We start from the raw sequence: 25,832 nt of genomic DNA on the forward strand, positions 1-25,832 counted from the left end.
GTCTTTAATGTTGTAGGCGTCGCCGTCTCTGGGCGAGTGATAGAGGACCGTCTTTTCTGTCGTAATTTGCATGGTTGATGCTAATAGAAGGTAGGCATCATCGGTAATTTTTTACTTGGGTACCTGTATGGCCGACGGAGGGAAGAGCTACGCTAGCTGCAGGGTTTCGAGTATTGTCGTGCGGGGCAAAAGCTGTGAGGCATCAGCTAACATTGTGACGTCACTGAAAATGGTTTTGCATCGATCGGGATCGGGGTTCTTTCGGGCCGACTGAAGGCCATAAGGCTTTTGCTTGTGATATGATGTCACTGGTATTCGGCTGGGTATGTGACGTCACTGGTCGTGAGTATGTAAGGCTCTTTTGGGTCCACTGAATGCCGTAATGCATCAGCTGGCCATGTGTCGTCACTGGTATTCGATTGAACATCAGGCGCGGCCGGCCTCGTTCCATCTTTACTTTTCGTACCTGTCTGCTGCAAGCATTTGCGTGCCGCATAAAGGTTTGACCGAATTACCCCAATGTGTGACATCCCTAATCATCACTTCATACGAGTGCACTTAGGCCCCACGACCACGGTGTGTCGTGGTCCGCGAAGTATCACCGGATAGCGTGACGTCACTGGTATTCGAATAAATACTGGGCGCAACAGGCCGTGCTTCATTTTTACCTTTGTACTTGTCTACTGCAAGCATTGGCGTGCTGGATGAAAGCTGCCGAACCACCTGAGTGTGTGACATCACTGGCCATGAGTTCCAACGGTGCTTTTCGGCCAACTGAAGACCACAAGGTGTCAGCTAGCGACGTCACTGCTATACGACTGTAAGACGTCAATGGCCGTGGGTTTCCACGGGCCCTATAGGACCGACGAAATGCCGTTAGGCATCAGCTGGCGATATGACGTCACTGGTATTTGGCTGAACATCAGGCAACAGGTCATGCTCCATTTATACCTTTCGTACATGTCCGCTGCAAGTATTGGCGGATTTTTTGTGCGGCCAACTAAAGACCATAAAGCATCAGCTAACGATGTGACGTCGCTGGCACTCGACTGTGCGTGTCGCTGGTCATGAGGTTTTACGGCCTCTTTTGGGCCGACGAAAGGTCATACGGCAATGACTGAAGATGTGACGTCACTGGTATTCGAATGAACTTCGGGCGCGACAGACCATGTTCCACCTTTATCTTTGGTACCTGTCCATTGCAAGCATTGCCGTGGAAGGCTCTGCCAAATTACCTGAGTGTGTACGTCACTGACCATTAATTTGCACACTCTTTTGAGCCTACTATAGGCCACAAGGCATCAGCTGACGATATGATGTCACTGGGTTTCGACTAGACATCATGCGCAACAGGCCATGCTCCATCTAAGCCATGTTTCGTCTGTACCTTTCGCACCTATCTACTGCAAGTATTCGCGCGACACAGGGGCTCTGCCGAATTACCTGAGCGTGTGGTGTAACTAGTTATGAGTTAACGCGGGTTTACTCTGGCTGAATGAAGGACATCAAGCATCAGCTGACGATACGACGTCACTGGTATTCGACTAAACTCCAGGCGCGACAGGCCATGTTCCATCTTTACCTTTCGTACCTGTCTCTTGGAAGTATGGGCGTGCTGAATGAGGGCTCTGTCGAGTCTCCTGAGTAAGTAACGTCACTGGTCAAGAGCTTTTTACGGGACCTTTTGTACCCCCAAACGGTATAATGCATCAGCTGATGATATGACGTCACTGGTGTCCGACTTAACATCGGGCGCGACAGGCCATGTTCTATCTTTACCTTTCGTACCCGTCTATTACAAGTATTGACGTGCTGAATGAAGGCTCTGTCGAGTCTCCTGGGTGTGTAACGTTACTGGTCATGAGTTTTTTCTGGCTCCTTGGAACCCTCTATAGGGAAAAATGCATCAGTTGACGACATGATGTCAGTGGTGTTCGACTTAACATGAGGCGTAACAGGTCATGTTCCGTCTTTGCCTTTCGTACCTGTAAAGTATTGGTGCGTTAAATGATGGCTCTGCCGAGTCACCTGAGTGTGCGACGTCACTGGTCATGAATTTTTACCAACTATTTTTGGCTGAGCGAAAGCCATAAGGCATCAGCTAACGAAATGACGTCACTGGTAATCCACTGAGTGTATGACGTCACTGGTCATGAGCTTTTACGGGCCTTTTTTGGCCGAGTTCAGGTCATTAGGCATCAGACAACGTTATGGCGTCACTTGTATTCGAATTAAGATCAGTTGCAATAAGCCATGTTTCATCTTTACCTTTCGCACCTGCCTACTGCAAGTATTCGTGCGCTACAAAAAGGCTCTGTCGATTCGCCTGAGCGTGTGGTGTAACTGGCCATGAGTTTGTGCAGGTTTACTCGGGCTGACTGACGGACATCAAGCATCAGCTGACGATATGACGTCACTGGTAATCGACTAAACTCCAGACGAATCATCTGAGTGGGTGACGTCGCTGGTCATGACTTCATACGGATTCACTTGGGCCGCCCAAGGCCACAAAGCAACACCTCCCGTGAAGCATCACAGGATGATATGTCGTCACTGTTATTCGACTTAACATCAGGTCCAACATGCCACGCACTTTCTTTACCTTTTGTACTTGTTTATTAAAGGTATTGACGTGCTGAATGAAGGCTCCGTCGAATCTCCTGAGTGTGTGACGTCACTGGTCACGAGTTTTTACGGGCTCCTTTGAACCCATTTTAGGTTATAATGCATCAGCTGACGACATGACGTTACTGGTGCTCGACTAAACATCAGGCGCAACAGGTCATGCTCCATATTTGCCTTTCGTACCTGGCTGCTGCAAATATTCGCGTGCTATATGAAGGCTCCGCCGAATCACCTGAGTATGTGACGTCACTGATCATCAGTTGGTAGGAGGTCACTTGGCCACCTACGGCTACGGAGTTCCGCAGCAGAGGTGGGAGATGCACCATAGTTAAGCACACTAATTTTATTGTGCGCACCATTAAGTAAAAACTTCAAACGCAACGGGCTGTTTCAACGACTAAAATTTTGAACAAACGTAAACACAAAACAAAGGTGATCCCAGCCCACAAACCGACGTATATGCAAAGCTATTCCGCCCGGCATCACAGGATGCGCCCCTGAGCAGCTACGGTCCGGAATGCCCTGATGGCTAAATAATAATCAAGGGCGCCGCCTAGCGGCCATAAGTCTGGGCCACAGCCCGAATATCAGTGACGTCATATGGTCAGGTGATGCTTGATGTCCTTCAGTCAGCCCGAGTAAGCCCGCGTAAACTCATGACCAGTTACACCACATGCTCAGGTGATTCGGCAGAGCCTTTATGTAACGCGCGAATACTTGCAGTATAGAGGTGCGAAAGGCAAAGATGGAACATGGCCTGTTGCGCCTGAGATTAAGTCAAATACCAGTGATGTCATATCGTCAACTGATGTCTTGTACCCTATAGGTACAAAAAAGCAGCCCGTAAGGAACTCATGACCAGTGACATTACACACTCAGGAGATTTCACAGAGCTTTCCTTAAGCATGTCAATGCTTACAATAGACAGGTACGAAAGGTAAAGACGAACATGGCCTGTCGCGCCTGGTGTTAAGTTGAATACCAGTGACGTCACATCGCCAGATGATGCTTGATGTCCTTTAGTCAGCCCGAGTAAACCCGCGTAAACTCATAACCAGTCACACCAGACGCTCAGGTGATTGGGCTGAGCTTTTATGTGGCGCGCGAATACTTGCAGTAGATAGGTGCGGAAGGTAAAGATGAAACATGACATATTGTATCTGATGCTTAATTGAATACCAGTGACGTCATATCGTTACCTGATGCCTAATGGCCTTAAGTCGGCCCAAAAAGGCGCGGGAAAACTCATGACCAATGGCGTCACACACTTAGTGGATTACCAGTGACGACATATCGTTAGATGATGCCTAATGGCTTTCACTCGGCCAACAATAGCCTGTAAAAACTCATGATGACGCTCTCAGGTGATTCGGCAGAGCCATCATTAGGCTCGCCAATACTTTAACAGGTGCGAAACGCAAAGATGGAACATGACATGTTGTGCCTGATGTTAAGTCGAACACCAGTGACATCATATCGTCAACTGAAGCATTATACCATATAGGGGGTTGAAAAGGGCCCGTAAGAACTCTTAACCAATGATGTGATATAACACGCGAATGCTTGCAGTAGACAGGTACGAAAGGTAAAGATGGAACATGGCCTGTTGCGCCTGATGTTGAGTCGAATACCAGTGACGTCATATCATCCCGCGATGCTTTACAGGATATGATGCTTTGTTGCATTGGGGCTGCCCAAGTGAACCTGTATAAACTCATGACCAGTGACGTCACGCACTCAGATGGTTCAGCATCACCTTGATATAGCACGCGAATGCTTGCAGTAAACAGGTACGAAAGGCAAAGATAGAGCATGGCCTGTTGCGCATGACACCTAGACGAAAACCGGTGACGTCATATGGTCAGCTGATGTGGTATGGCTTACAGTGGGTTCAAAACAGTCTATACAAATTAATGGTTAGTGACGTTACACACTCAGGTAATTCGGCAGACCCTTCCTTCAGCATTCAAATACTTGCAATGGACATGTACCAAAGGTAAAGATGGAGCATGGCCATGGCCGCCTGAATTGTATTCGGATACCAGTGACGGCACATCTTCAGTTAATGTCGTATGACCTTTCGTCGGCCCAAAAGAGGCCGTAAAATCTGATCACAAGCGACATCACACACAGTCGAATGCCAGTGACGTCACATCATTAGGTTATGCTTTATGGCCCTCAGTTGGCCCCCAAAGATCCATAAAAATGCATGACCAGTGACGTCACACACTCACGTGATTTGGTAGCTTTTATTCATCACGCCAGTGCTTGCAGTAGACAGGTACGAAGCCAAAAATGAACCTTGACCTGTTGCGACCAATATTTAGTCGAATATCACTGACGTCACGATACCCAGTGATATTTCACGGAACATGATACACCGCGGCTGTGGGGCCTAAGTGCACTCGTATCAAGTGATGATTGGTGACGTCACACATTCAGGTGATTCGGTCAAGCTTTTATTCGGCACGCAAATGCTTGCAGCAGACAGGTACGAAAGGTAAAGATGGAATAAGGCCCGTTGCGCCTGATGTTTCATTGAGTACCAGCGACGACATATCGTCAGGTGATGCTTTACGGCATTCATTGCACCCAAAAGAGCCCTAAAGCCTCACAACCAGTGACGTCACATATCCAGTCGAATACCAGTGACATCATATCGCTAGCAAATGCCTTGTAGCCTTCAGTCGGCCCAAAAGAACCCCGATCGATGCCAACCCATTTTCAGTGACGTCACTACGTCGGCTGATACCTAACAGCATTTCTCCATCATGGCAGTACAGGAACCCTGCAGCCAGCGTAGCTCTCTCCCCACCGTCGGCAATACAGGTACCCAAGTAAAAAAAAGCCGGCATCATCTGTGAGATGTACTGGTGTTTTGCTTATTTGAGGGGGCATCTAGTTTAAGTGAACGATGTGCCATACCAGCGGTTCAGATGCTACCTACTTTGTAAGGTGAACCGTGTGGATACTGGCATGCCATCATGCCTGTTTATCTTAATTTTCTGTTCGGTGCATTGGAGCCGAAGCGTTTTTTTTTACTTTTGGCCCCATGTATTCCAAAGTTGACCAGTGTTAAAACTGTAAATAGCTTGTGATTGATGGTGTACTACAGGCATGCAACAACCCTTCGTTTGTTTTTGTTCATGATTCAAAATCGACATGCCTTTAGCAACTGGTAAGTGAGTGGTGTCTGGGTGAAGAAAATGTACATGGAAAGATGTGTGCAGATGCCTCTCAGGTGTGCAGGCACAAAGGTACATGACCTACTTTGTAAAACTTACCAGATCAATTATTTTAGGAATATGTTTGCTGTTTTTGTTGTGTTATCATCACTTTTCATGATCACTTTATTTTCCAACCTCTCCATTCTATCATGTGGTCTGCAAGCATCCTTAAATCATCTGTTGAGTGCATAAAAACACTGATGACAATAAGTCTTCCTTAACATCACATCAAACCAAATGCAATGCATGTTATTATTGAACCATGCTGGTTATCATAATGTTAATGTTATGCTGTTTTTTTGGAACTATTGCAGTGCTTCAAAAAGCAGCATAACATAACACATCCACATTCCTGATCCCAGCTAGGCAGCACAGATATGTTTCTGTGGCATAGCGCAGAGATGTTTCTATAATATGTAAAATGCATGATGTAATTAAAAAGTTATGAGGCTAGTTTCAAAAGCAAAAGACACACCTGATTCCAATTTTAAGTCATTCACTTTGAAGCATCACCATATGCAGTGATGCATCACTCCCAGTCTTACCAGCCTAGAATGCTCTTTTAAGCCTGGCTCTTTAAGCACATCAAGCACCATGTGATGTTTGGTCACCCTGGTCATGTCAAAAGGGTGACCTTGCAGCTTGAACTTCTTTTTCAGGAAAAGGAAGTAGCTGACAGGGAACCAGATGGGATCAGGGCTTGTAACAAGTGATGATGGTGATGGTGTTGGTGTGGTCCAAAGCTAGTGTGGGCGTAGTCTGAATCTAGATGTGTTTGGAATGCACTGTGAGCAGCAGACATATTGCCATGATAGAGCACCCAATTGCCATCACATTAGGTCTCACCAGGGCACCAAGTTCAGCTGTTCACCTGAAATTGCTTATTCCTACCCTCACACATTCAGATATATTTATTTTTTAATTGAATGCAGTTAACAGTTTGGGAGATTATATGTGGACCGAGAGCAATATTTTTTGTTGCAGTTCCATTAGATCAAAACATCAGAATTATTTCAGCTAAATCTATCTTGGATGAGAGGCACTGTAAATGTATGTTTTGTTATGCTATTACAATGACAGCAAGTGACAGGACATGACAGTGATCAAGATGTCAGCATGCTATGACACATAGTTGATAAGCTGCATACAGGTGATTTATATTCAGAATGTGTGAAAAAGCATATCTGACTCTCAACAGCCTTACTTCTACAAATTTTGGTAACTTTCCACACTTTCTCGTCAGGCCTGGAATGCGTTAGCAGCTCCTGAGTGGTCACCATGTGGTGGGGTGGCAGCGAGGGTGCTGAGGCAGCCGCTGAGGCTGTTGAGGCTGCCCCAGAAATAGAGGACATGAAAGAACAGTTTGATATGCAGCAGAACCTTATCAAGCAGCTCAAGGACATGGTGAAAACCCACCAGAGTCAGCTGCAGGAGAAGGAGCAACAGGTTCAGGTAAGTGTAAATGAGCTTCCCCACATGATGTGTGGTGTTGACAGTCAAATATACTAGTGATTTATTTCATAGATGGCTTATGACATTGTTCTTTGTGTTGTTACATATACATGAAAATTAACAAAAATTGTATTGCATACTTTTGCCATTGTTTTGATAAAGGCATGTTGCAGAAATATCAGCAAATCTATATCTCCAGTCTCCTCGTTTTCTCCGAGGAATGAGGCTATTACCACTGTCTTAAAATTGTATCACCTGTCCTGCACTTAAATGGACAAGTATAAGCTGTGAAGGTGTCTTATTCCATCAGTCTGTCCCTTGCCTTCCTACCTTATAAGATGTCAGTGTTTGAGCCATGTCAGCAGTGGTCTGACGTTGTAACGACGCTTGCCGGCCGTGCAACGGCGGGGTTTGTCGTAACGTCGCCCGCCGCCCATGCTTGGGAAGAGTCTGTCGTAACGTCGCTCGTTACCCTTGCAGCGGCTGAGTCGGGCGGAGCACGAGCAGACCTCGAAGCTGGATAGGCTCAGCCAGCAGGTGGCCGCGCTGGAGGAGGAGGCGCCGGCCAACCAGAGCACGGCCTCGACCAGCGGCGCCCAGGGACGGCGCGAGCGCATGCTCGAAATCAAGCGCAGGCTCGAGGAGCAGAGGTGGGCAGCAGTCGCCGGGCAACCGTCGGCTGCTCGGGGTATCGGCGGAAATCGCAGCTGCGCTCGATCAGTTAAGGCTAGCAGAGGCATTGTGTTTGTTGTGGCCCCTGCTGCATGGCTCTTGTGGTATGCACAAACAGTAGTTGGTATCTGGTGGAATGATATATGTGCTTCTGAAGACACCGAGAGATATGTGAAATGCAAGAAAAAAGCAACAAAAAATTAATTTGTTTCGATGTATTTTGCTAGTCTTAGATCGTTAGTAGCCGATGCATTTTGATTCATTGCGTTAAATGGATAACGATTTTATCGATGTACAAATAGGTTAGAGCGGATGGTAGCCGGGAAGGCCAGTGAAATGGGAGAACTCCCGCGCTTGTAACAACCGAAGACGGCAGCCGCGATGTCGGCCAGCACGCGCGTTAAGTGGCGCCGGGAACGGTGGCCGGGCGGCGCGCGTGTCTGACTGCCGGTGCGGCGGCCGGCAGGCGGGTGCAGGAGGAGCGCAGCCAAGAGCGCCGCGTCGACCTCGAGACCATGGTGCGCAACCTGCAGTCACGCATCGAGGACACCGACTACTGCTACGACTCGTGCGACTCTGCCGACTCGGGCTCCGACGGCGACGTCGACTACGGCTCGTCGCCGCGCAAGGTGGGCGTGGCCAGCACGCGATCGCTCGCCACTGCGCCGCCGCTACGGTAGTCGGCTGCTGGAGTGTCCGCCGAGGAGCTGGTGTTGCCCCTGGCTGGTGGTTCGCAGCGTTTATAACGAGAGGGCTTTTTGCATTGGGGACTCCTGCATGCGGGCTCTGTCGTGTTGACGATTATTGCCGCCGAAAACCGGCAAAAACCGATAAAAGCCCATCCTTCTGAGATCGTTCCTCTAAGCGCCTTTCGGTCGTCGCCTGGAGATTGACTCTCCTCCCCTATGCGTACAGGGCCGAAACATCCACATGAGGCCTTCTGCCTGATGCCTTTGTCCGCCAGTGCAGTCCCTATACCAATGGTTCGGATTCAGTGCTGACCAGATGAGCATCGAGCCGAGTGTGGTGCCAGCCTTGCCCCCCCCCCCCCCCCCCACCACTCCCCTTAGTTGTACCGCAGGCCCTCGGCCAACCTCTCTCCCCCGTCCGCAGTCGATGACGCTGAGCGACTCGGTGCGAGGTAAAGAGCCGGAGGAGCTGTACGGCGTCATCCTGGCGAAGGACAACCGCATCTACGAGCTGTCCGACAAGGTGGCCCAGCTGGAGGCCACTGTCGTCGACCTGAAGGTGAAGCGCGTCTGCGGACACGCGGCGGGCAGGCCGACGCTGCTGCTACATTAAAATTGGTCTAGCCTTGGCCTCCGCTGTTTTCCAGGGTGTGTTCTTAAGCCGCTTGCGCCTTGCGGCGGGCAGAGCTGTGGCCGCCGCAGTATTCACTGACGAACTGCACGCCGTCGATCCATCCCACTGAACTTCTGCCGTGTCGTGCTCAGCTCATGCCTCGCTCACCGCCCCATGTCGCCCGACACGCGCCATGTCCGCCGGTGTCCACTAAAACCGCCGGGGCGTGGCGCGGCAAGGTAGGTACGCCGCGGTGGGTGTCCCGGCCTCGGCGGCAGCCAGCCGATTCGTCTGTGACCGTCGCCCGGTGCCCCCTCCCCGCTCAGGACACGCTGCAGGAGAAGGAGTCGGTGATCTCGGCTCGCACGGCCGCCGTCAACCTGGTGACGCGCGCTCTGACCGAGCGCGGCCAGGTGACGCTGGAGACGCTGGACGACACGCGCCAGCAGATGACGGCCATGCAGGAGGCGTTCGCCGTGCACGAGGCCGACTGGCGCGTGCGCGAGGAACGACTCACCCGGCAACTGCAGGAGGCCAACCAGAGGTGAGAGGTTGAGCACGAGCATCCCGGCCTGCCAGCCGAGACTGGAGTTGTTGTGCTGAATTGCCTGTCATGGTCGTCGTCGATCAGTCATCGAGATAATCGAGCCGAGTCATATGTTCAAACCTCGGAGTGCTAGGTGTTGTACTCTGTGTGTATAAATAATAAACTGACGTAATAATAAACTGACGTCCGTGGAAAGAAATGTTACGAACATCCTTGACAGGTGACCAGTAGCGTCGTTGTCAAGAACGTCACTGCGAATAACGTCCTTGACAGGTGATTAATAGCGTCGTTGTCGAGGATGTCACTACAAATGACGTCCCTGACACGTTACTAGTAGCGTCGTTGTCGAGGATATCACGACAGACGACTTCCTTGACAGGTGACTAGTAGCGTCGTTGCCCATGATATCACGACAGATGACATCCTTGACAGGTGACTAGAAGCGTCATTGACAAAGCCACCAGTGAGATGATGTATGGTCGTGTATGATTGCCCTATTCATGAACACGATTTTCAAATCATGCTTATGTGCATTTTGCAGGCTTGAAGCTTCGGAAGAAAACTATAAGAAGGCCGAGTCGACCAGATTTGATTTGGTTATTGCGAACGCTAATCTCCAGGAAAAACTTGTCAAGCTGCAGGCGTCGGCCAAAGACGAGGTAATAATCCACCACTGCATGTATAGTGCGTTACCAACACAGTAGTGGACAGCGCCATTGAGCACGGTAGCCTCTTGCGTGGCCTCGGATGTCCGGCCAGCTCCACGGCGAGCTGACATGCCCGCGCTGATTTGCAGGCCGGCCGCGCGGCGGCGCTGGAGTCGGAGCTGGCTGAGGTGAAGCGGGAGCTGGCCGACTCGCAGAAGATGGTGTTCCGCGTCAAGTCGCAGAAGCGCCAGCGGGTGAGCCAGCTGGAGGCCGAGTCCGACCAGCTGACGGCCCGCTGCGCCGAGCTGCAGCAGCTGAGCGACGAGCTGCGCGAGCAGCTGCGGGCGGCCAGCGAGGCCGGCCAGATGGACGACGCCGGCGCCGTGCTGGAGGCCGAGCGGGACCGACTGCGGACAGGTGAGCCGACCGGCGCGTGGGCGGGCGCTGCGAGCAGCTGAGACACTCAGCCCCAGAGTCTGTGGCACGGGCCCGCCGCCAGGGACGCTTACCCCGGCGTCATGGCGTCGTCACAGCCTGTTCGGGCCATGAACGATACGTCGTGTGGTCGTGGTGGTCGGCATGTGCGTGTTGTGGCGTGTAACGCGCGTGGCAATGTCGTGACGTGGCGGGGCTGACGGGGGCGGTGTGCGGCGCGGCAGAGTCGGCCGACCGTCTGGCGGAGCTGACGGCGCTGGCCGAGCGGGCGGCCGCCCTGGAGCAGGCCGAGGCGGACGCCACGCACGCCAAACTGGCGCTGGTGGCCGAGGCCGCCGCACTCAGCCAGCGGATCGAGGACAAGGACCGGCTGACGGCGGAGCTGGAGGCTAAGGTGAGGTGACGGTCGGGGGGCACCGCTGGGCCAGGTGGGGAAGATGCTGGCATTGACGTTTTGCTTCCTCTAGTTTGGTCCTTTGGGTAGTCTCGCGAGTGGGCCTGTGGCTAACGCCAACTTGCTTGTATACAAGAACAGTCCATGTGTGTAATGTGCGTCGATCAGGTGTATTAAAATATGATAATCAGAACGGAAAATACACCGTTAGTAATGCCCAATGTCAGGCATAATATACTTGCTGTTGGTGATACGACGGGCCCTTTTCCGCTGGCTGCCATGCAAGTACCTAAATGCCAAGGTGGGCTCGTAATCCCATGAAGCCTGTCGAGTCTTTGTCCGAATTCTGGATTACGGGCTACCATTTTAGATTTACACCCATATGTGCTGTCTGTCTGCTATGCTGTCCAGGGGACTGGTTTGGTTCGCTTGTGATAATTACCAGGCCAATAACATCACGACTGTATGCCACGTTGGCTCATCACAGTACTATTCTCGTTGTGGTTCTGTGGCACCATGGTTGTGTCTCCCCTGTGTTCGTGTTTGTGGGGGAAGGCCTTAGGGGAGCTGGGTGCGCTATCTGTGTAAATGTCAAGCTGCGTGCCTGGGAAACCAGAGGTGCGGAGTTCGATTCCCCGCGGTACCCGTCCTTCTTGCCTGGGTGAGAGACAGGCGACGCCATAAAGCCTCAGCAGCTGAATGCGTCGCAAAGCCCCAATGACACCCAACTTGCATCAGTGCAGCTGAAGGCCGCTCTCGTGCTGGCAGATCGCCGAGCTCGTGTCAGCTACGGACGAGAAGGACACCCTGGTCTCCAAGCTAACGTCAGAGAAGACCAACCTGGAGCTGCAGGTGACCGCCCTAACCTCGTCCCTGGAGGAGGCGCGAGTCGGCCTCGACCAGGCCAGCACCAGCTTGGCTGAAACACGGGCCGAACTGGAGGAGACCAGGGCGAGCCTAGAGCAGACCGCCACCAGTCTGTCCGAAACCAACGCCAGGCTGGTGGAGGCGACCGCGAGCCTGCGGGAGGAGCGTGACGGCAGCGAGGCCACGACGGCCGAGCTGCGGGAAGCCAGAGCCGGTCTGGAGGAGGCGAGGGCTGAGCTGGAGAGGGTGCGGGCCGACCGAGACGTCCCAGGTGACGCCCGTCGGCTGGAGGAGGCCGAAGCTCGTCACCTCCAGGTGACGGCGGATCTGGAGGAGCGTCTCCGTGTGCTCGGCGAGGCGGCCGGGCAGGCGCTGACAGCCGAGATGGGAAGTCAGGCCGATAGACAAATCACGGCGGAGGTGGGGAGCCAGGCTCGCAGACAGTCGACGGCGGAAATGGCGAGCCAGGCTGAAAAGCAAGTCACGGCCGAGGCAGCGAGTCAGGCCGATAAACTGGGGACGGCAGAAACGGGGAGCCAGGCTGAAAAGCAAGTTACAGCTGAAATGGGCAGTCAGGCTGAGGTGGGCGGCCAGCCTGAGAGCCAGCTGACAGCTGAAGCGGTCAGTGAGGCTGACTGTCATGCGGCGACGGTGGAAGGCGCTCAGCCCGAGACGCCGGCCGTGAAGCAGCTAGAGGCCCGGCTGGAGGTGTTGATGACAGACCTGGACACCTCGCGACGCATGCTGGAGGAGAGCCAGATGGACCGCGAGGCTCTCCGGCAGGAGGCGGCACGGCTGCAGCAGCTCGTCAGCGGCCTGGAGACGGAGCTTAAGGCATCTGAAGGCTTCTTTTCAGAGCTTCAGTTCAGCAGCAAGCAGCTGCAGGAACAGCTGGACAACGAGAAGAGCGAGAGGGAAGCTATGCGGAACGAGTATGAAGCTCGCAACGCCGAGCTGGAGCGTGGGGGAAGCGGCTGAGGCGGCCGCGGAGCCGCAGGGCGACCTCAAGAAAATGGTCAAGAAGCTGAAGACGAAGCTGAAGCAGGAGTTGAAGGCCAAGTCCTCGCTTGAGGAGAAGGTGGGCATCCTGAAGCAGAAGGTGGATGAGCTCAGGACGAACATCGCGGAGTTGGAGGGCGTCTCGTCTGCCATCAGAGACGCGCCGACGGCGGAGGACCTGGCCGCCCTGCAGGCCGAGCTGGAGCAGGTGCGCGCGCAGCTGTCGCAGGAGAAGGAGTCCAGACAGGCAGCCGACGGTCAGCTCACGGAGGCGCGGAGTGCGCTGGAATCGATGCAGGCTCGGAGCGAGCCGCCGGCCTCAGTGGGGGTGGCCGCTGGAGGAGAGAAGACGGAGAGCGCGCAACAGCCGATGCCGGTGCAGGAAGCCGAGGCTGAGTCACAGGCGGCGGGCACCGCGTCCGAGACCAAGCAGAAGATGAAGCTGATGAAGGTGAAGCTGCGCAAAGAGCTGCAGCTCAAGGCGGAGCTCCAAAAGGAGCTATCGGGCGTCAAGCAGTCCCTTGACGAGACGCGGTCAGAGCTGCACGACGTGAGGAGCAACATGGCTGAAGAAACCAGCCGGACGCACGAGCTCGTTATGGCCACGGAGACAGAGCTGCGTGAGCTGCGAAACAAGCTCAGCGTCGCCGAGAACGAGTTTGCCCAGATCGTCCGCGAGAAGGAGGCGCTGTCGGAGCAGCTGCAGGGCGGCGCCGAGCCGTCGGCGCCCCGCTCGGCGCGCTGCCAGGAGCTGCTGGACCAGCTGGCTGGCCTGCAAGAGCTGCAGCAGCGGGACGGCGACGGTGCCGCACTGACAGCGGCCGTGGAGCGCCTGCAGGCGGAGGTACAGGGCGCAGCCGGCGGTGAAGCGCCGCTGTCGCTGCCTGAGCGCTGTGTCGTGCTGGCGCAGTTCACGCGCCTGCTGTGCCAGGCGGCGCTGGAGCGGCGGCCGCGCGCCGCTGACCTGTTCGAGCTGCCTCTGCTGCGCGCCACCGACCGCAGCAGCTCGCAGAGCTCGCTGCTCAGCGAACGCTCCGAGTCGGCGCGCAGCGAGCCGGCCGGCGCCGAGCCCGAGAAGGACGCGCTGCTGCTGAAACAGCAGGCGCGACTGCGCCAGCTGACTGCTGCCGTCCGCCGCCGCACGGAGATGCGCGACGAGGCGGTGGCCAAGGTGCGCACCCTGGAGGAGGCGGCGCAGGCGCTGAGGGCGCGTCTGGAGGAGACCGTGGCCGAGGTCGAAGCGTTGAGGACCGAGAGGGAGGCTTGGGACGCGGCGATGACCGAGAAGGACGGCAAAATTGCGGATCTGGTGGAACTGACTAGTACAGGTGTCAGTCGAGAACATTGGGAGGCGCAGTTGGCCGAGAAAGACGCTAAAATCACCACCTTGGAAGAAACGAGGTTAAGTGTGGCTGAGGCAAAAACACTGGGGGCGGCAGTAGTGCAGAAGTGCGATGAGGTTGCTGCCCTGCAGGATAAGCTGGCCACCATTGAGTCGAACCAGGAGAAGTGGGAGGCGGAGGCGGCAGAGAAGGATGCTAAGATCGCCACTCTGCAGGAGACGGTCCGTGAAAGCGCTCACAAGGACGATAAGATCGTGTACCTGCTGGAGGAGCTCACCGCCAAAGAGGCGGCCTTCGACGACGCCCGGGAGCGCTGCGAGGCGCTGGAGGCGCGCGTGGCCACGCTATCCGCCCAGCTGGAGAGTCGCGACGCCGAGCTGGCCAGCCTGCAGGCGCAGCAGACCGCTTCCGACCTGCTCTCGGCACTCACCGAGTTCCCGGCCGGCGGCCATCCGGTCGAGTCGGTGCTGGAGCCGGTGCCGGCCACCGGCCGCGGCGGCGACGCTGCGCTCGTGTCGGACGTGCGCGCGCTGATGCAGCAGCTGCGCACGCTGCCGGCGGCCGAGGCGGGTGCGTTGTTCAGCGTGCCACGCGGTCTGGACCTGGTGAGCTTGCCGTCCAGTGGCTCGGAGGGTCAGCCGCGAGACTCGTCCGAAGACAACTGGTCCATGGTGGACGAGCGGCCGTCGTCGGGCGCTGCCTCGCCGCCGGCCGCCGCCGCTAGGGACGCCGCTGCCGCCGCCGCCGCCGCCAAGGACGCCAGTCCGCCGTCCGAGGCGTCCGAGGCCGTGACGGTGGTAGCGGCCACCATCCCGTGGCAGTGGGGCGATGCGGAGGCAAGCGCCTCCTGGAACGACTGGGTGATGGAGGCGCCGGCCGACGACGCCGCGCCGTCCGCCCCGCCGGCCACCGACGTGCCCGGCGCCGAGGCGCAGCTGGAGGCGCAGGCAGCGACCCCCGCGGCCGGACGGCGCCGAGGAGCCCCCGGCAGGTGACGCCTCGCTGACGACTCCGGCTGGCGACGGCTGGGGCTGGTCGACCGGTGAGGAGGAGGACGAGGGAGCACCAGCCGGCATGCCGTCCGGACAGTGGGGCTGGGATGAGGACGCTGGCTGGCCGCGTGACGACCAGCCGCCGTCCGAGGCACTCCAGCTCGGCAACACCGAGATGGTTACTGAGCAGGTGCTGGGCTGCGAGGACGCGCCGGCGCCGGCCGCCTCGGCCGCCGAGCTGGCCGCTGAGCTCAGCGCCGTGCGCGAGCTGTGGCTCGCCACTCAGATGGAGGTGAGCGCTCTGTCTGAGGAGCGCGCGCGGCTCCTGCGGCAGCTGGAGGGAGTTGGCAGCACCGAGCAGCTCGCCGCGGAGGAGGCAGCGCTTCTGGAGGAGGTGACCTCCGGGTTACAGTCGGAGCGACAGCGCTCGCCGGAGAGGGCGCGCGAGGCCGAGGCCGTCGCAGAGGCAAGCGGGGGAGTAGCCCGGCCGGCAGAGGGCGCAGAGCCGCTTCCGGAGGCAAGGGACGAGTCGGCGGCGGTGGAAGCCGAGTTACAGGCGGCTTTGGAGGAGGGCGCGCGGCTGCGACGCCAGCTGGCAGCCGCCGAGGCGGAGCGCGAGGCGGCCGAGCGCCGGCTGGAGGAGCATCGCGTCGACGCCAGTCACCAGTGGTCCGTGCTCAACTTCGAGAACTCGTCGCTGAAGGCCGACCTGGCCGGCAGCATGACGGACCTGATGGAGCTGCAGGCCAAGCTGGACGCGACCGAGGCCCAGCGCGCGGACGCCGCGTGCCGCCTCGAGCAGGAACAGAAGCTCCGAGCAGGAGCTCAGGAACAGAAGCTCCGCAGGCTCGGCGCCGAGACCGACGCTCTGCACGCTTTCAAACTGGAAACGCAGCAGCAGCAGGAGCGACTCGAGGCGCGCGCGCTGCACGCGGAGGCGGCGCGCACCGCGGCCGTGACGCTGGTGGAAAAGACGCTGGCGCAGCTGCGGGCGTCTGCGGCGGCCGTGGAGCGGCTGGAGCGAGAGGTCGACGCTCTGAAGGCGGCCGGTGTGGGCGAGCCGCCGGCCGAGGCCCCGAGCGCCGAGCAGGGCTCGGCCTGCGGTGGACAGCAGCCGATGTCGTCGGATCAGCAGCAGCAGCAGCAGCAGGACCGGCCGGTGGCGCCCCCGCGGGCGGAAGGCACCCTCTATTACGATCAGTCGCAGCCCCAGTTCGCGGGCTACTTCGGCCAGGAGCAGCAGACGACGGGCGCATTCTTTGACCAGGGGCAGATTGGAGCAGATGCTGGCTTTGGTCAGCAAGAGTACTACGGCCAGAGCCAGCAAACGATCGGATCGTATGCGGCTGGCGACGACCAGCAGCCCACAGGGTCGTGCTTTGGTAATGGTCAGCAACCTACGGGACCGGTCCAAGATCTTGGGCCTCAGCAGTACGCAGGAAACTACTTTGGTGATGGCCTGCAGCCGACGGAATCGCACTTCGGTGAGGATCAGCAGCGCATTGGCCAGGGCGAACAGCAGACCGGGTCGCACTTCGGCCACGGTCAGCCGAGTGTTGAGGAGTACAAGTACGAAGCGGCTGTGGCGGAGAACCTCCAGACCACGGGCGACTACTTCAGCCGTGACCAGCAGCAGACCGATTTTTCCTACAGCCAGCACCAGCAGCACGCCACACAGCACTTCGACCTTCAGCAGCAGCCGGCGGGAGCCCACCCTGGCGGCGGCGGACACGGCCAGCAGCTGCTTCCCGACCACGGCCAGATCCAGGCGGCGCCGGCAGGCGGCGGGCCGCCGTCGGGCGTGCCTGTATTCTCCATGTTCGGCGCGCCGGAGGTGGCCGCTGGTCCGGCCGACCCGTTCGCGGCGCTGTGGACGCCGCCGGCGGCAGGGCCGGGCGAGCGCACCGAACCGGAGGGTCTGCCGGCCGACTCCGGCGCCGAGCTGGCCCGCCAGCAGCTGGCCAGCACGTGCCACGAGAGGGACGAGCTCAGGGACCGGCTGGAGACGGCCGGCCGCGAACAGCAGGCGCTGCAGCAGCAGCTGCAAGCCGCGCTCCAGGAGCGGCAGCAGCTGCAAGAACGGCTCCAGGGCCTGGAGCCGGCCGCCGACCAGCTGCAAGCCGCGCTCCAGGAGCGCCAGGAACTGCAAGAGAAGCTGCAGGCGCTGGAGCCGGCCGCCAACCAGCAGCTGCATGCTGCGCTCCAGGAGCGGCAGGAGCTACAGGAACGGCTCCAGGGCCTGGAGCCGACCGCTGACCAGCTGCAAGCCGCGCTCCAGGAGCGCCAGGAACTTCAAGAGAGACTGCAGGCGCTGGAGCCGACCGCCGACCAGCAGCTGCAGCTGAAGTTAGCGCTGCAGGAGCGGGACGAGCTGCGCCTGCGCGTGCGGGAATTGGAGCCGGCCGTTGAGCAGCTGCGGGCTGCCGTGGTGGAGCGGGAGCTGGTGGAGAGAGAGCTGGAGGACGCGCGCCGCCAGCTGGAGACGGCGCACCACGGCCTGGAGCAGGCCGAATCTGACGCGAGCCACCGCCTCAACATACAGGCCCTCGAGTCGGAGACGCGTATAGAGCAGCTAGAGCTGCGCGTGGCCGACCTGGAGCCGCTGGCGACGCAGCGAGAGGAGACCGAGTGCCAGCGGCAGCAACTGCAGGAGCAGCTAACCGCCGCCGAGCTGGAGTTGGTGGCGCGGCAGGAGCGGCTGGCGAGCCTCGGCGCCGACAAGGAGCGGCTGGAACGGTCGGTGGCGGACCTGACGGCGCGGCTGGCGGCGCCGCTCCCAGTGGCACCCGCCGTCGACGAGCCCGTCGTGCAGGCTGTGTCGCACGTGTTTGCCGAGGCGCCGCCGGCAGCGCCGCCTGCTTCCGCTCTTCCGTTCGCATCGGCGCTCTTCGGCGGCTCGCAGCCCATGGCGTCGTCCGCCGGGTTCCTGGACAGCTTCGGCATTATCCCGAACACCCCGCCACAGCCGCCGCCGCCGCCGGCCGTCGAGAAGACGCCGAACCTCGCCGAAGACATCGCCGAACAGCTGAGTCTGCTGCGCGCCGAGAACGAGCAGCTGCGCGCCCGGATCATCGAACTGACGCCGGGCGGCGAGCGCTCCCAGCAGCTGGAGGCGGAGGTCAGCCAGCTGAAGGAGCAGCGGACGGCCGACGAGGAGCGACGGCTACGTCTGGAGACCGAGCTCGAGGAGCGCAACGCGCGGCTACTGGCGCTCGCCGCCACCGAGGAGCAGCTGAAGAGTTCCGAATCGGAGATCGCGCTGCTGCGCGCGCAGCTGGATACGGTGGCCGGTCAAGGCGAGCGCAGCGACCTGGTGGAGGCGGACAACGCGCAGCTCCACTCCCAGTTGGAGGAGCTGACGGCTACCGCGCGCGCCGCGCAGCAGCTGGAGGAGGAGAATGTGCGGCTGCGCACCGAGGCGGCGGCCGAGGTGGCAGCCGGCCGCCGTCTGCAGGAGCAGCTGCACCAGGCCCAGGAGGAGGCGGCGCGGCTGCGGGAGGAGGTCGATCGGCTGCAGCAGTGCCGCGCCTCCGAAGCCGCCGCAGACGCCGCGCAGCGCGCCGCTGGACTGGAGCATGAGGTGACCCGGCTGGGGGCGCTGCTCGAGGCGGCGGCGGCGGAGAAGGCGGCGCTGCAGGCGGCCGGGGCGGGACCAGAGGCCGCCCCGCAGCAGGCGGGCGAGGCGTCTACTGACGATCTCCAGCGACAGCTGACGGAGGCGGAGGAGGCGCGTGCGGCGCTGCAGGCTGAGAAGGCGGCCGCCGAGGCCGAGCTGGAGTCGACGAAGGCCCAGCTGCAGCAGTACATCGACTACTACCAGTACTACGCGGCGTACTACAGCCAGGGCCAGCAGCAGCCGGAGCAGGGTCAGGTGGCCGCCCAGGCGGAGGTCGAACAGTACCACGACCCGAGCCAGGCGGAGCAGCAGGGCTGGGTGACAGACGCCTCCGTAATGCTCCACTACCCCATCAGCGCCGAGGGTGAAGCTGCGCCGGAGCCGTCTGCGCCGCCGACCAGCGCCGAGCTCTCCACGGTGTCGCTGCTGTCGTCGCCGGCCCCGGCAGACGAGACCCCGGTGCCGGCCGACGCCGCCGCCGTGACCGAGACGGTGGTCTCGGCGGCGCAGAGCGTCATCCCGTCCGTGCTGTCGTTTTTCGGCGGCGGCGGCGGTGTCAGCTCAGACGCTGGAGAGCAGGCGAACCTCTCGGCGCTCCGCTCGGAGAACGAGGCGCTGCGCGGCCGCGTCGCCGAGCTGGAGCGGGCGGCGGCGGCCGGCCAGGCGGCGCCCGACCCGCTGGTGGCGCTCACGTCCAGCCCGTTCCTGGAGGAGGCCGGTGCCGCTCCGCTGCGCGCCGAGTGGGGCTGGGAGGAGTTCACGCCGTCGCTGGAGGCGGTGTCGCCGGCGCCGGCCGAGCCGCGCGCGCCGCCGCCGGCCGAGCCGGCCGAGCTGGAGCGGGTGACGGCCGAGCTGCGGGCTGAACGTGAGAAGGTGGCGCGGCTCGAGCAGGAGGCGACCGCGCTCTGGGCCCAGACGGCCGCCGTCGACACGGACAAGCTGGCGGACGTGGTTCGCGAGCTGCAGACGGAGCGGGAGAAGCTGAGTCGCCTGCAGGTGGAGGCGACCGAGCTGCGGGAGCATGCGGCCGCCGCCGCCGCCGGCGTCGAGCGGCTGGCGCTCGTCACCGCCGAGCTCGACGCGGAGCGCGAAGAGGCGCGACGCCTGCGGGAAGAGATCCTTGCCCTGCAGGGGGAGATGGCTGTTCTGCGGGACCAGCTGGCGCAACCGTCGACCCAGCTGGAGGCCGAGCGGGCGGCGCGCGCCGCACCGGTCGCCGACGACGCGGCACAGCTGTCCGCTCAGCTGGCCGAGGAGCTGGCTACGGTGTCGCAGCTGAGCGGCGAGCTTGAATCGGAGCGTGCCGACGTGGCGCGCCTGGAGGGCGAGGTGCAGCTGCTGCGCGACCTACTGACCGATACGCAGGCGCAGCTGTCGGCGGCGCGCAGCACGCCGGTCGCCGACTCGGCGCTCGGCGACCAGGCCGCCTTCTACCGGCAGAAGGTGACCGAGCTGGAGACCACGCTGGCCGGCTCCCGGGAGGAGCTGCAGCAGGCCAAGGTTAAGAACGGCCGGCTCCTGCAGAAGCTGAAGACGGCGCAGAAGGGCGCGCGCGCCCCGGCGCCAGGCGCCGACGGCCTGGATGCCGCCCTGCTGGAGGAGCTGCAGGCGCAGGCGACCGAGGCGCGCCGCCGTGCCGATGAGGCCGAGCGACTGGGTCGCGAGCTGCAGCAGGAGAAGACGCGCCTGGCCGAGCAGGTTGATACCTACCAGGATGCGCAGGCCAGGCTGGTGGACGCCAAGGAGCGACTGGAGACGGAGGCCCACGCGCTGCGTGTGGAGAACGACCGGCTACGCGGCCAGATAACCGACATGGAGTGGCGGCTGGCCGAGCTGGAGGAGGCCGCGGAGAGCCGCGCTGCCGCCGGTGTGACGCCAGACGCCGCCGGTGTGACGTCAGACGCCGCTGGTGTGACGTCAGACCCCGCCGGCGCGGCGCAATCAGAGGTGACGGCGGAGGCGGATTCGGCCGCGCGGTCGGAATTAGCTCGGCTCGCGGAGGAGAAGGCGGTGCTGGAGCGGCGGCTGGAAGAGCTGGAGCTGCGTAACGAGGAGCTGCTGGAGCTGTACGAGACGGCAGCTGCCGCTCCCGATGCCCAGCTGCAGCGGTCGGTGGAGCAGCTGCAGGTGGCGCTGGACGCGGCAGCCAGCGAGAACGCCGCCCTATCGAACCGACTGGCGGCTTACGAATCCCAGTGGCTGGCGGAGGGGGGCGGCGACGCCTCGGCGACCGCTCACCTGTTCCATGCGAACGCGACCACGTCGTTGCAGTCCCCGCCTCTGACCGGCGCGGACCCGACTGCGCCCGCTCCGCCGCCGATGGTGACATCCTTCGCCGCTGCCTTGAGCAGCGCTCCCACCGACGTCTGCCAGTCGTCACTGACTGGCGCGGATCCGGCCATGCCCGCCCATCCGCTGTACTCGCAACCGCCGCTGGCGGGGGCCACCCCGGCCGCCACGGCCGCCCCCGCGCCGCCAGATCTGACCGGCGGCGCGCCTGCCGACCACCCGGCTCCTCCGGCGGAGGCCGACCCGGCGGCGTCGGCCGACACTGACCTGGCCGCCGCTCAGGCCGAGGCCGACGAGTCGGGGCTGGTGCTGCGCTCGCGCGAGGTGATCATCCACTCGATGGCCGACGAGATCTCGAGCCTGCGCGCCACCAACGCCGCGCTGCTGGCCGAGGCGGCCCAGTGGCGCACGCTGGCCGAGGAAGGCGAGGACGGCGACGTGGTGGACGGGCTGAACGAGCACCTGCGCCAGCTGGGCGAGGCGCTGCAGGGCCGTGACGCCCGGTGTCGCGAGCTCACCTCTGAGGTGGCCCAGGTGAGCACTGAGGCCTAGTCGGGCTGGAGCGGGCTCGACGCCGTGACGCTCTTAAGTTCCCGGGCGGGTGATTTCGGTAATGTCGAGACGCAGAATGGATATAGCCCGAAAAGTATAGAATAGATGCCCGAGTGGTGTGTAGTGTGTGATGAGTGATGAGTGGGATGTGTGATGAGTGATCCGATGTCACCTTGTCACCGGGCGTGGGAAGGCCTCAGTGGCGGTTCACAGTATCACACCGAAGAGCGCCGAGCGGGACTTTTTGTTGTGACCAAAGCCATAACAGTTATCGGTTAATGGCAACGTTTGCGACGTATGAAACCACCGTGGTAAACAGCGTTGTAATCCCTCGCCAGTTGCAATGGGAAAGCCGAAACACACGTCGATTTATGGCAGCTGTGTTATTTGTGGCTGCGCGACAGTGTAGGCATGCTGATCCAGATGTGCTGCAACAGGAGAGCATGACTGGCGCGGTTCACGCTGTGTCGGTGCCGCGGGTCTGGCCGTGACTGGTCCGTCCGTCCGGCAGCTGCTGGAGGAGCGGGACCTGCTGCAGCTGCGCCTCTCGTCGGCGCTGCGGTCCAATCAGGCGCACCAGGCCGATGTGCCCCGACCGGCAGACGAGGCGGCTGACGTGCTCCAGCTCAAAGTCAAGTGAGTCTGGGCGCGCCGGCGCGCCGGCGAGTCTGGCCCAGACATGATAGGTTATAGTCAAGAGATTTTGGGAGATCGGGGTTTCCAGGGAGATCAGAAGCTGGCGGTGATTCGTGTCAGCTTCGCGCCGAACTTGACCGTACATGGACCTGACGGAAGTGGTAGCTCGCGCTTCTAGTTGTGTTTTAGTGGCTGCATTCATTTGTCCCGGCTGTGACATCTTCAAGGACCGAAGCCAGGCAATGGCTTCTGATACACTGAAGCGCGTTTCTCACTTAAAATTCGATGTTTCAGACAGGGGTTTCGTGGATCCTCCGTGGGGTCGGGCCCATGTGTGACGGCCGCGTTGTCTTTGAGCTCACCCGTCGCCCTCCTTCTGCAGATTGGCGGAGCTTAAGCAGCTCAACTACCTGCTGGACATCCAGCTGCAGGACGAGGTGGCCGAGCGCCGCCGGTTACAGAGGTCGCTGCAGTTGCCGGAAGGCGCGCAACACGGCCGACCCCAGGTGAGCGGCGGCCGGCTCGGTTACGACCCGTCCACGGCGGGGGGGGGGGGGGGGCGGGGAGGCACGGGAACAGGCGGCCGGTAGCGGTGCGCTTCACTGGAGGTGCGGAGGAGTACTCGGGGCTAATACTTGTTCCGCTTTCTACTGGTATCGATCTCTTGCGTTTGGTCACAGCGCGAGACGAACGCCTGTGCGAGCGCGTGGGGAAACTGCGCGATCCAGTCGCAGGCCAGCGAGCGATCACGTTTATATAACACAGGATTGAATGTCAACTCATAATACATGATCACACTTTCAAGCGAACCGAATGCAAAATTGTCCCCATCTTTTTTCAAGGATTGTCGTTAACTTGCAAGCACAGTTGCGCTTGTGGAGCACTGTTGGATGTGTCATTCTCTCCGACTGAGGGCATTATTATCGACCGCATTTTGTGCCCACTGATTTGCAGCCCCACATATTGAAGGTCTGCTTTGCAGTGTCTCACAATGACCACCAGAATCGCATGAGGCGTGGTAACCAAGGCTGAGCTTAATCTTGAGCTGCTTTGCCGCAGCCAGCTATTATGCTGACAGAATAGGTACCGTGCACTGGAGCTGGGTGTGGCTGGATGGTCCTTGTTGCTTTGTAGTTCCATTACAGTGACTTGCGACGAAGCATACTCCACCGATGTGTGCATTTATGTATACGTGTCTCTTGCACTGCATGTCTCTTCCGGCCTTTGAAGTTACTGATGTACATTCACTGCCAGAAGCTCATAATTGTTCTTGAATGCGTGTTTGTTTTTTAATAGTTCGTGGAATATACGTATGCAGCGTTGATTCGTGACCCTTTTGTTCTGCCATCCACTCAGCATGGTGAACGCTTGATGGCCATTCGCATACATTCTATAATATTTATAACATCAAATGATCCAATACTTCAGATGGTTGCAGCGTGCGTTGTTACCTCTTCCCCATTTGGATCTCATTTCCATAAATGATAATCAGTTTTGTAATGCGCGTGTAATTGTGTTTTTCAGCCATGCAAAATGCACTTGTTTTGCCCGCTGTGATTCTCAAACACTGACGTATGTGGCGGCTGTTTTCAGATGTCGCTCAGTCCAAACACTTCCGACCTGGTCAGCTCATCGTCCAAAGACATTTGATGAAGTGTCGCCTTGTGATGTTTGCGTCTCTAGTGACTTACGATGTGTGTTGTTTGGAGGGCGTGGGAAGCCGAGTGTCCGCCGTGCAAAGGCACGGTCTCCTACACGACGCGGGACTGCGGAGCGCCCGCCCGCTGCTCTGGCCTTGTCAAACGCTGTGGTTTACTATAAGATCGGCGCGTGTTCATAGTGGTGGAACTTCTGTACAGCTGCGTGTGCGTGTGACATGTTACTTATGTAGTGTGAAGGTGCTGCATCTGTAGGTGGGCGGTAGTGGGAAAATGATAGCCATTTCGCCTGATTCGGCAGTTTGCGTTATGGTGTGGGTGAAAATCGAACAATCAGATATGCTGTAAATACGCCCCCTGGTGGCAGCGGCTGAAAGGCTTCCTCGCGGAACGCCGTGTGTTGGGTAATGTAAACCGCGCTGTTGGGATGCCCTAAGTATAACTGGTTGCGACCAAATACGTTTAGCGTGCGTGAAATGGGGTACTTGTTCGCTGACGGGTTTCTCTTCGGCTATATGTATGGAGAACGGGCTCATTTTGCTTATGCAGATAATATGCTACCTTAACTGCCATTTACCGCTCGGCCCACTGACGGCAACGCTCCAAATTATATGCGGGATGAAATACGCCATTCCAACCTGTACTCAGTTTATGCTTTGCGAGATAAACATTATTAATACAGTTATCTTGGATGTAGTTTGGTCTCAATGGTCCTCATAGCCGTGTCATGGCTACCGCTACATTCCTGATGAGCAACTTATCCTCAATCTGGTAAGCATTACCAAAGACATAGGAGCGGGGGCCTTGGGACCATATCACCCCAGACTGTCTGAAGATGATGAGCATTTCACCTGACGTCGCCATGTGATGACGACGCATAGCAAGAATCGGCCCCAAAGTCTGTTGTGGCACCCTCACTTCCTGAGGTGTTTCTTCGCCTGTGAGCAGCAGCCTCTGTCGCTTTATACCTTTTTGTCGTGCACTTACGAAACCCACTTATCTTCTATTTAGGTCAACCACCAACAAGCCCTCGCTACGGTCGCCGACTGCCGGTTACCCACGCTCAGTGTCGCCGCCTGGAAGCTGAAGGCGCTACTGTGGCTGAGGTGGCCTGTGGACACTATCCCTATGCGCCTTCAGTGGCAATAGTCCGATCCGCGATGGCAAGGCGACTAAATTTCATGAAGCACCTATTATTTAAAATAGTCTACTCAACCATTTGGTCATTGCACGACGCGGGCTGTCACGCACCCAACTCCGGCGGGTGAATCAGCGCGCTTAGTGTGTAACACTGGTGCGTACCGAACACGGGACAGATTTGATATACTAGTGGGCGTAAAAGGAACGCTTTAGTCGACATGCCCGACAAATCCAAACATCATCGTCAAAGGGCAAAGGCGGGACGATGTGGCACGCGCTCTCGGTTTTTGAGGCGCGTGTTCTTGTCCCCCGAGTTGCGGTGCTTTGGTCGTACTGCTACCAGACGATATGGAGCAGAGGCTACCACACTGGGTCACTAGATAAAAAGCGGTCATATTTGTTGCGCCTTTTGCATTTGCCAAGGCATTGTTTATGTTCA

The 25,832-nt window shown here is 58.8% G+C and overlaps 1 protein-coding gene across 1 annotated transcript; it reads left to right on the forward strand.

The window, feature by feature from the left end:
- Positions 1–24,680, forward strand: LOC119092316 (rootletin). Its single transcript, XM_037215282.1, has 22 exons — positions 1–90; positions 7,096–7,304; positions 7,785–7,954; positions 8,443–8,605; positions 9,090–9,224; positions 9,605–9,822; positions 10,367–10,484; positions 10,622–10,828; positions 11,257–11,301; positions 12,070–13,116; positions 13,166–13,267; positions 13,376–13,877; positions 13,986–14,224; positions 14,315–14,986; positions 15,050–15,198; positions 15,446–15,692; positions 16,170–16,367; positions 16,515–17,204; positions 17,526–21,941; positions 22,471–22,595; positions 22,978–23,101; positions 24,189–24,680. Exons 2-22 carry the CDS (start codon positions 7,131–7,133, stop codon positions 24,243–24,245), a joined length of 9,798 nt encoding a protein of 3,265 aa, XP_037071177.1. The 5' UTR covers positions 1–90; positions 7,096–7,130; the 3' UTR covers positions 24,246–24,680.
- The last annotated feature ends 1,152 nt before the right edge of the window (positions 24,681–25,832 follow it).

The sequence above is a fragment of the Pollicipes pollicipes genome, unplaced genomic scaffold (genome assembly GCF_011947565.3).
Source record: "Pollicipes pollicipes isolate AB1234 unplaced genomic scaffold, Ppol_2.1 Scaffold_3447;HRSCAF=4054_pilon_pilon_pilon, whole genome shotgun sequence".
Classification (NCBI taxonomy): domain Eukaryota; kingdom Metazoa; phylum Arthropoda; class Thecostraca; order Pollicipedomorpha; family Pollicipedidae; genus Pollicipes; species Pollicipes pollicipes.

Coding starts and splice junctions, on each gene's coding strand:
- LOC119092316 (XM_037215282.1), top strand. CDS start 7,131: ATGTGGTGGGGTGGCAGCGAGGGTGCTGAGGCAGCCGCTGAGGCTGTT. Junction 7,955..8,442: donor CGCAGGCTCGAGGAGCAGAG/GTGGGCAGCAGT, acceptor GGCGGCCGGCAG/GCGGGTGCAGGAGGAGCGCA. Junction 17,205..17,525: donor TCGACCTTCAGCAGCAGCCG/GCGGGAGCCCAC, acceptor GGCCGCGAACAG/CAGGCGCTGCAGCAGCAGCT.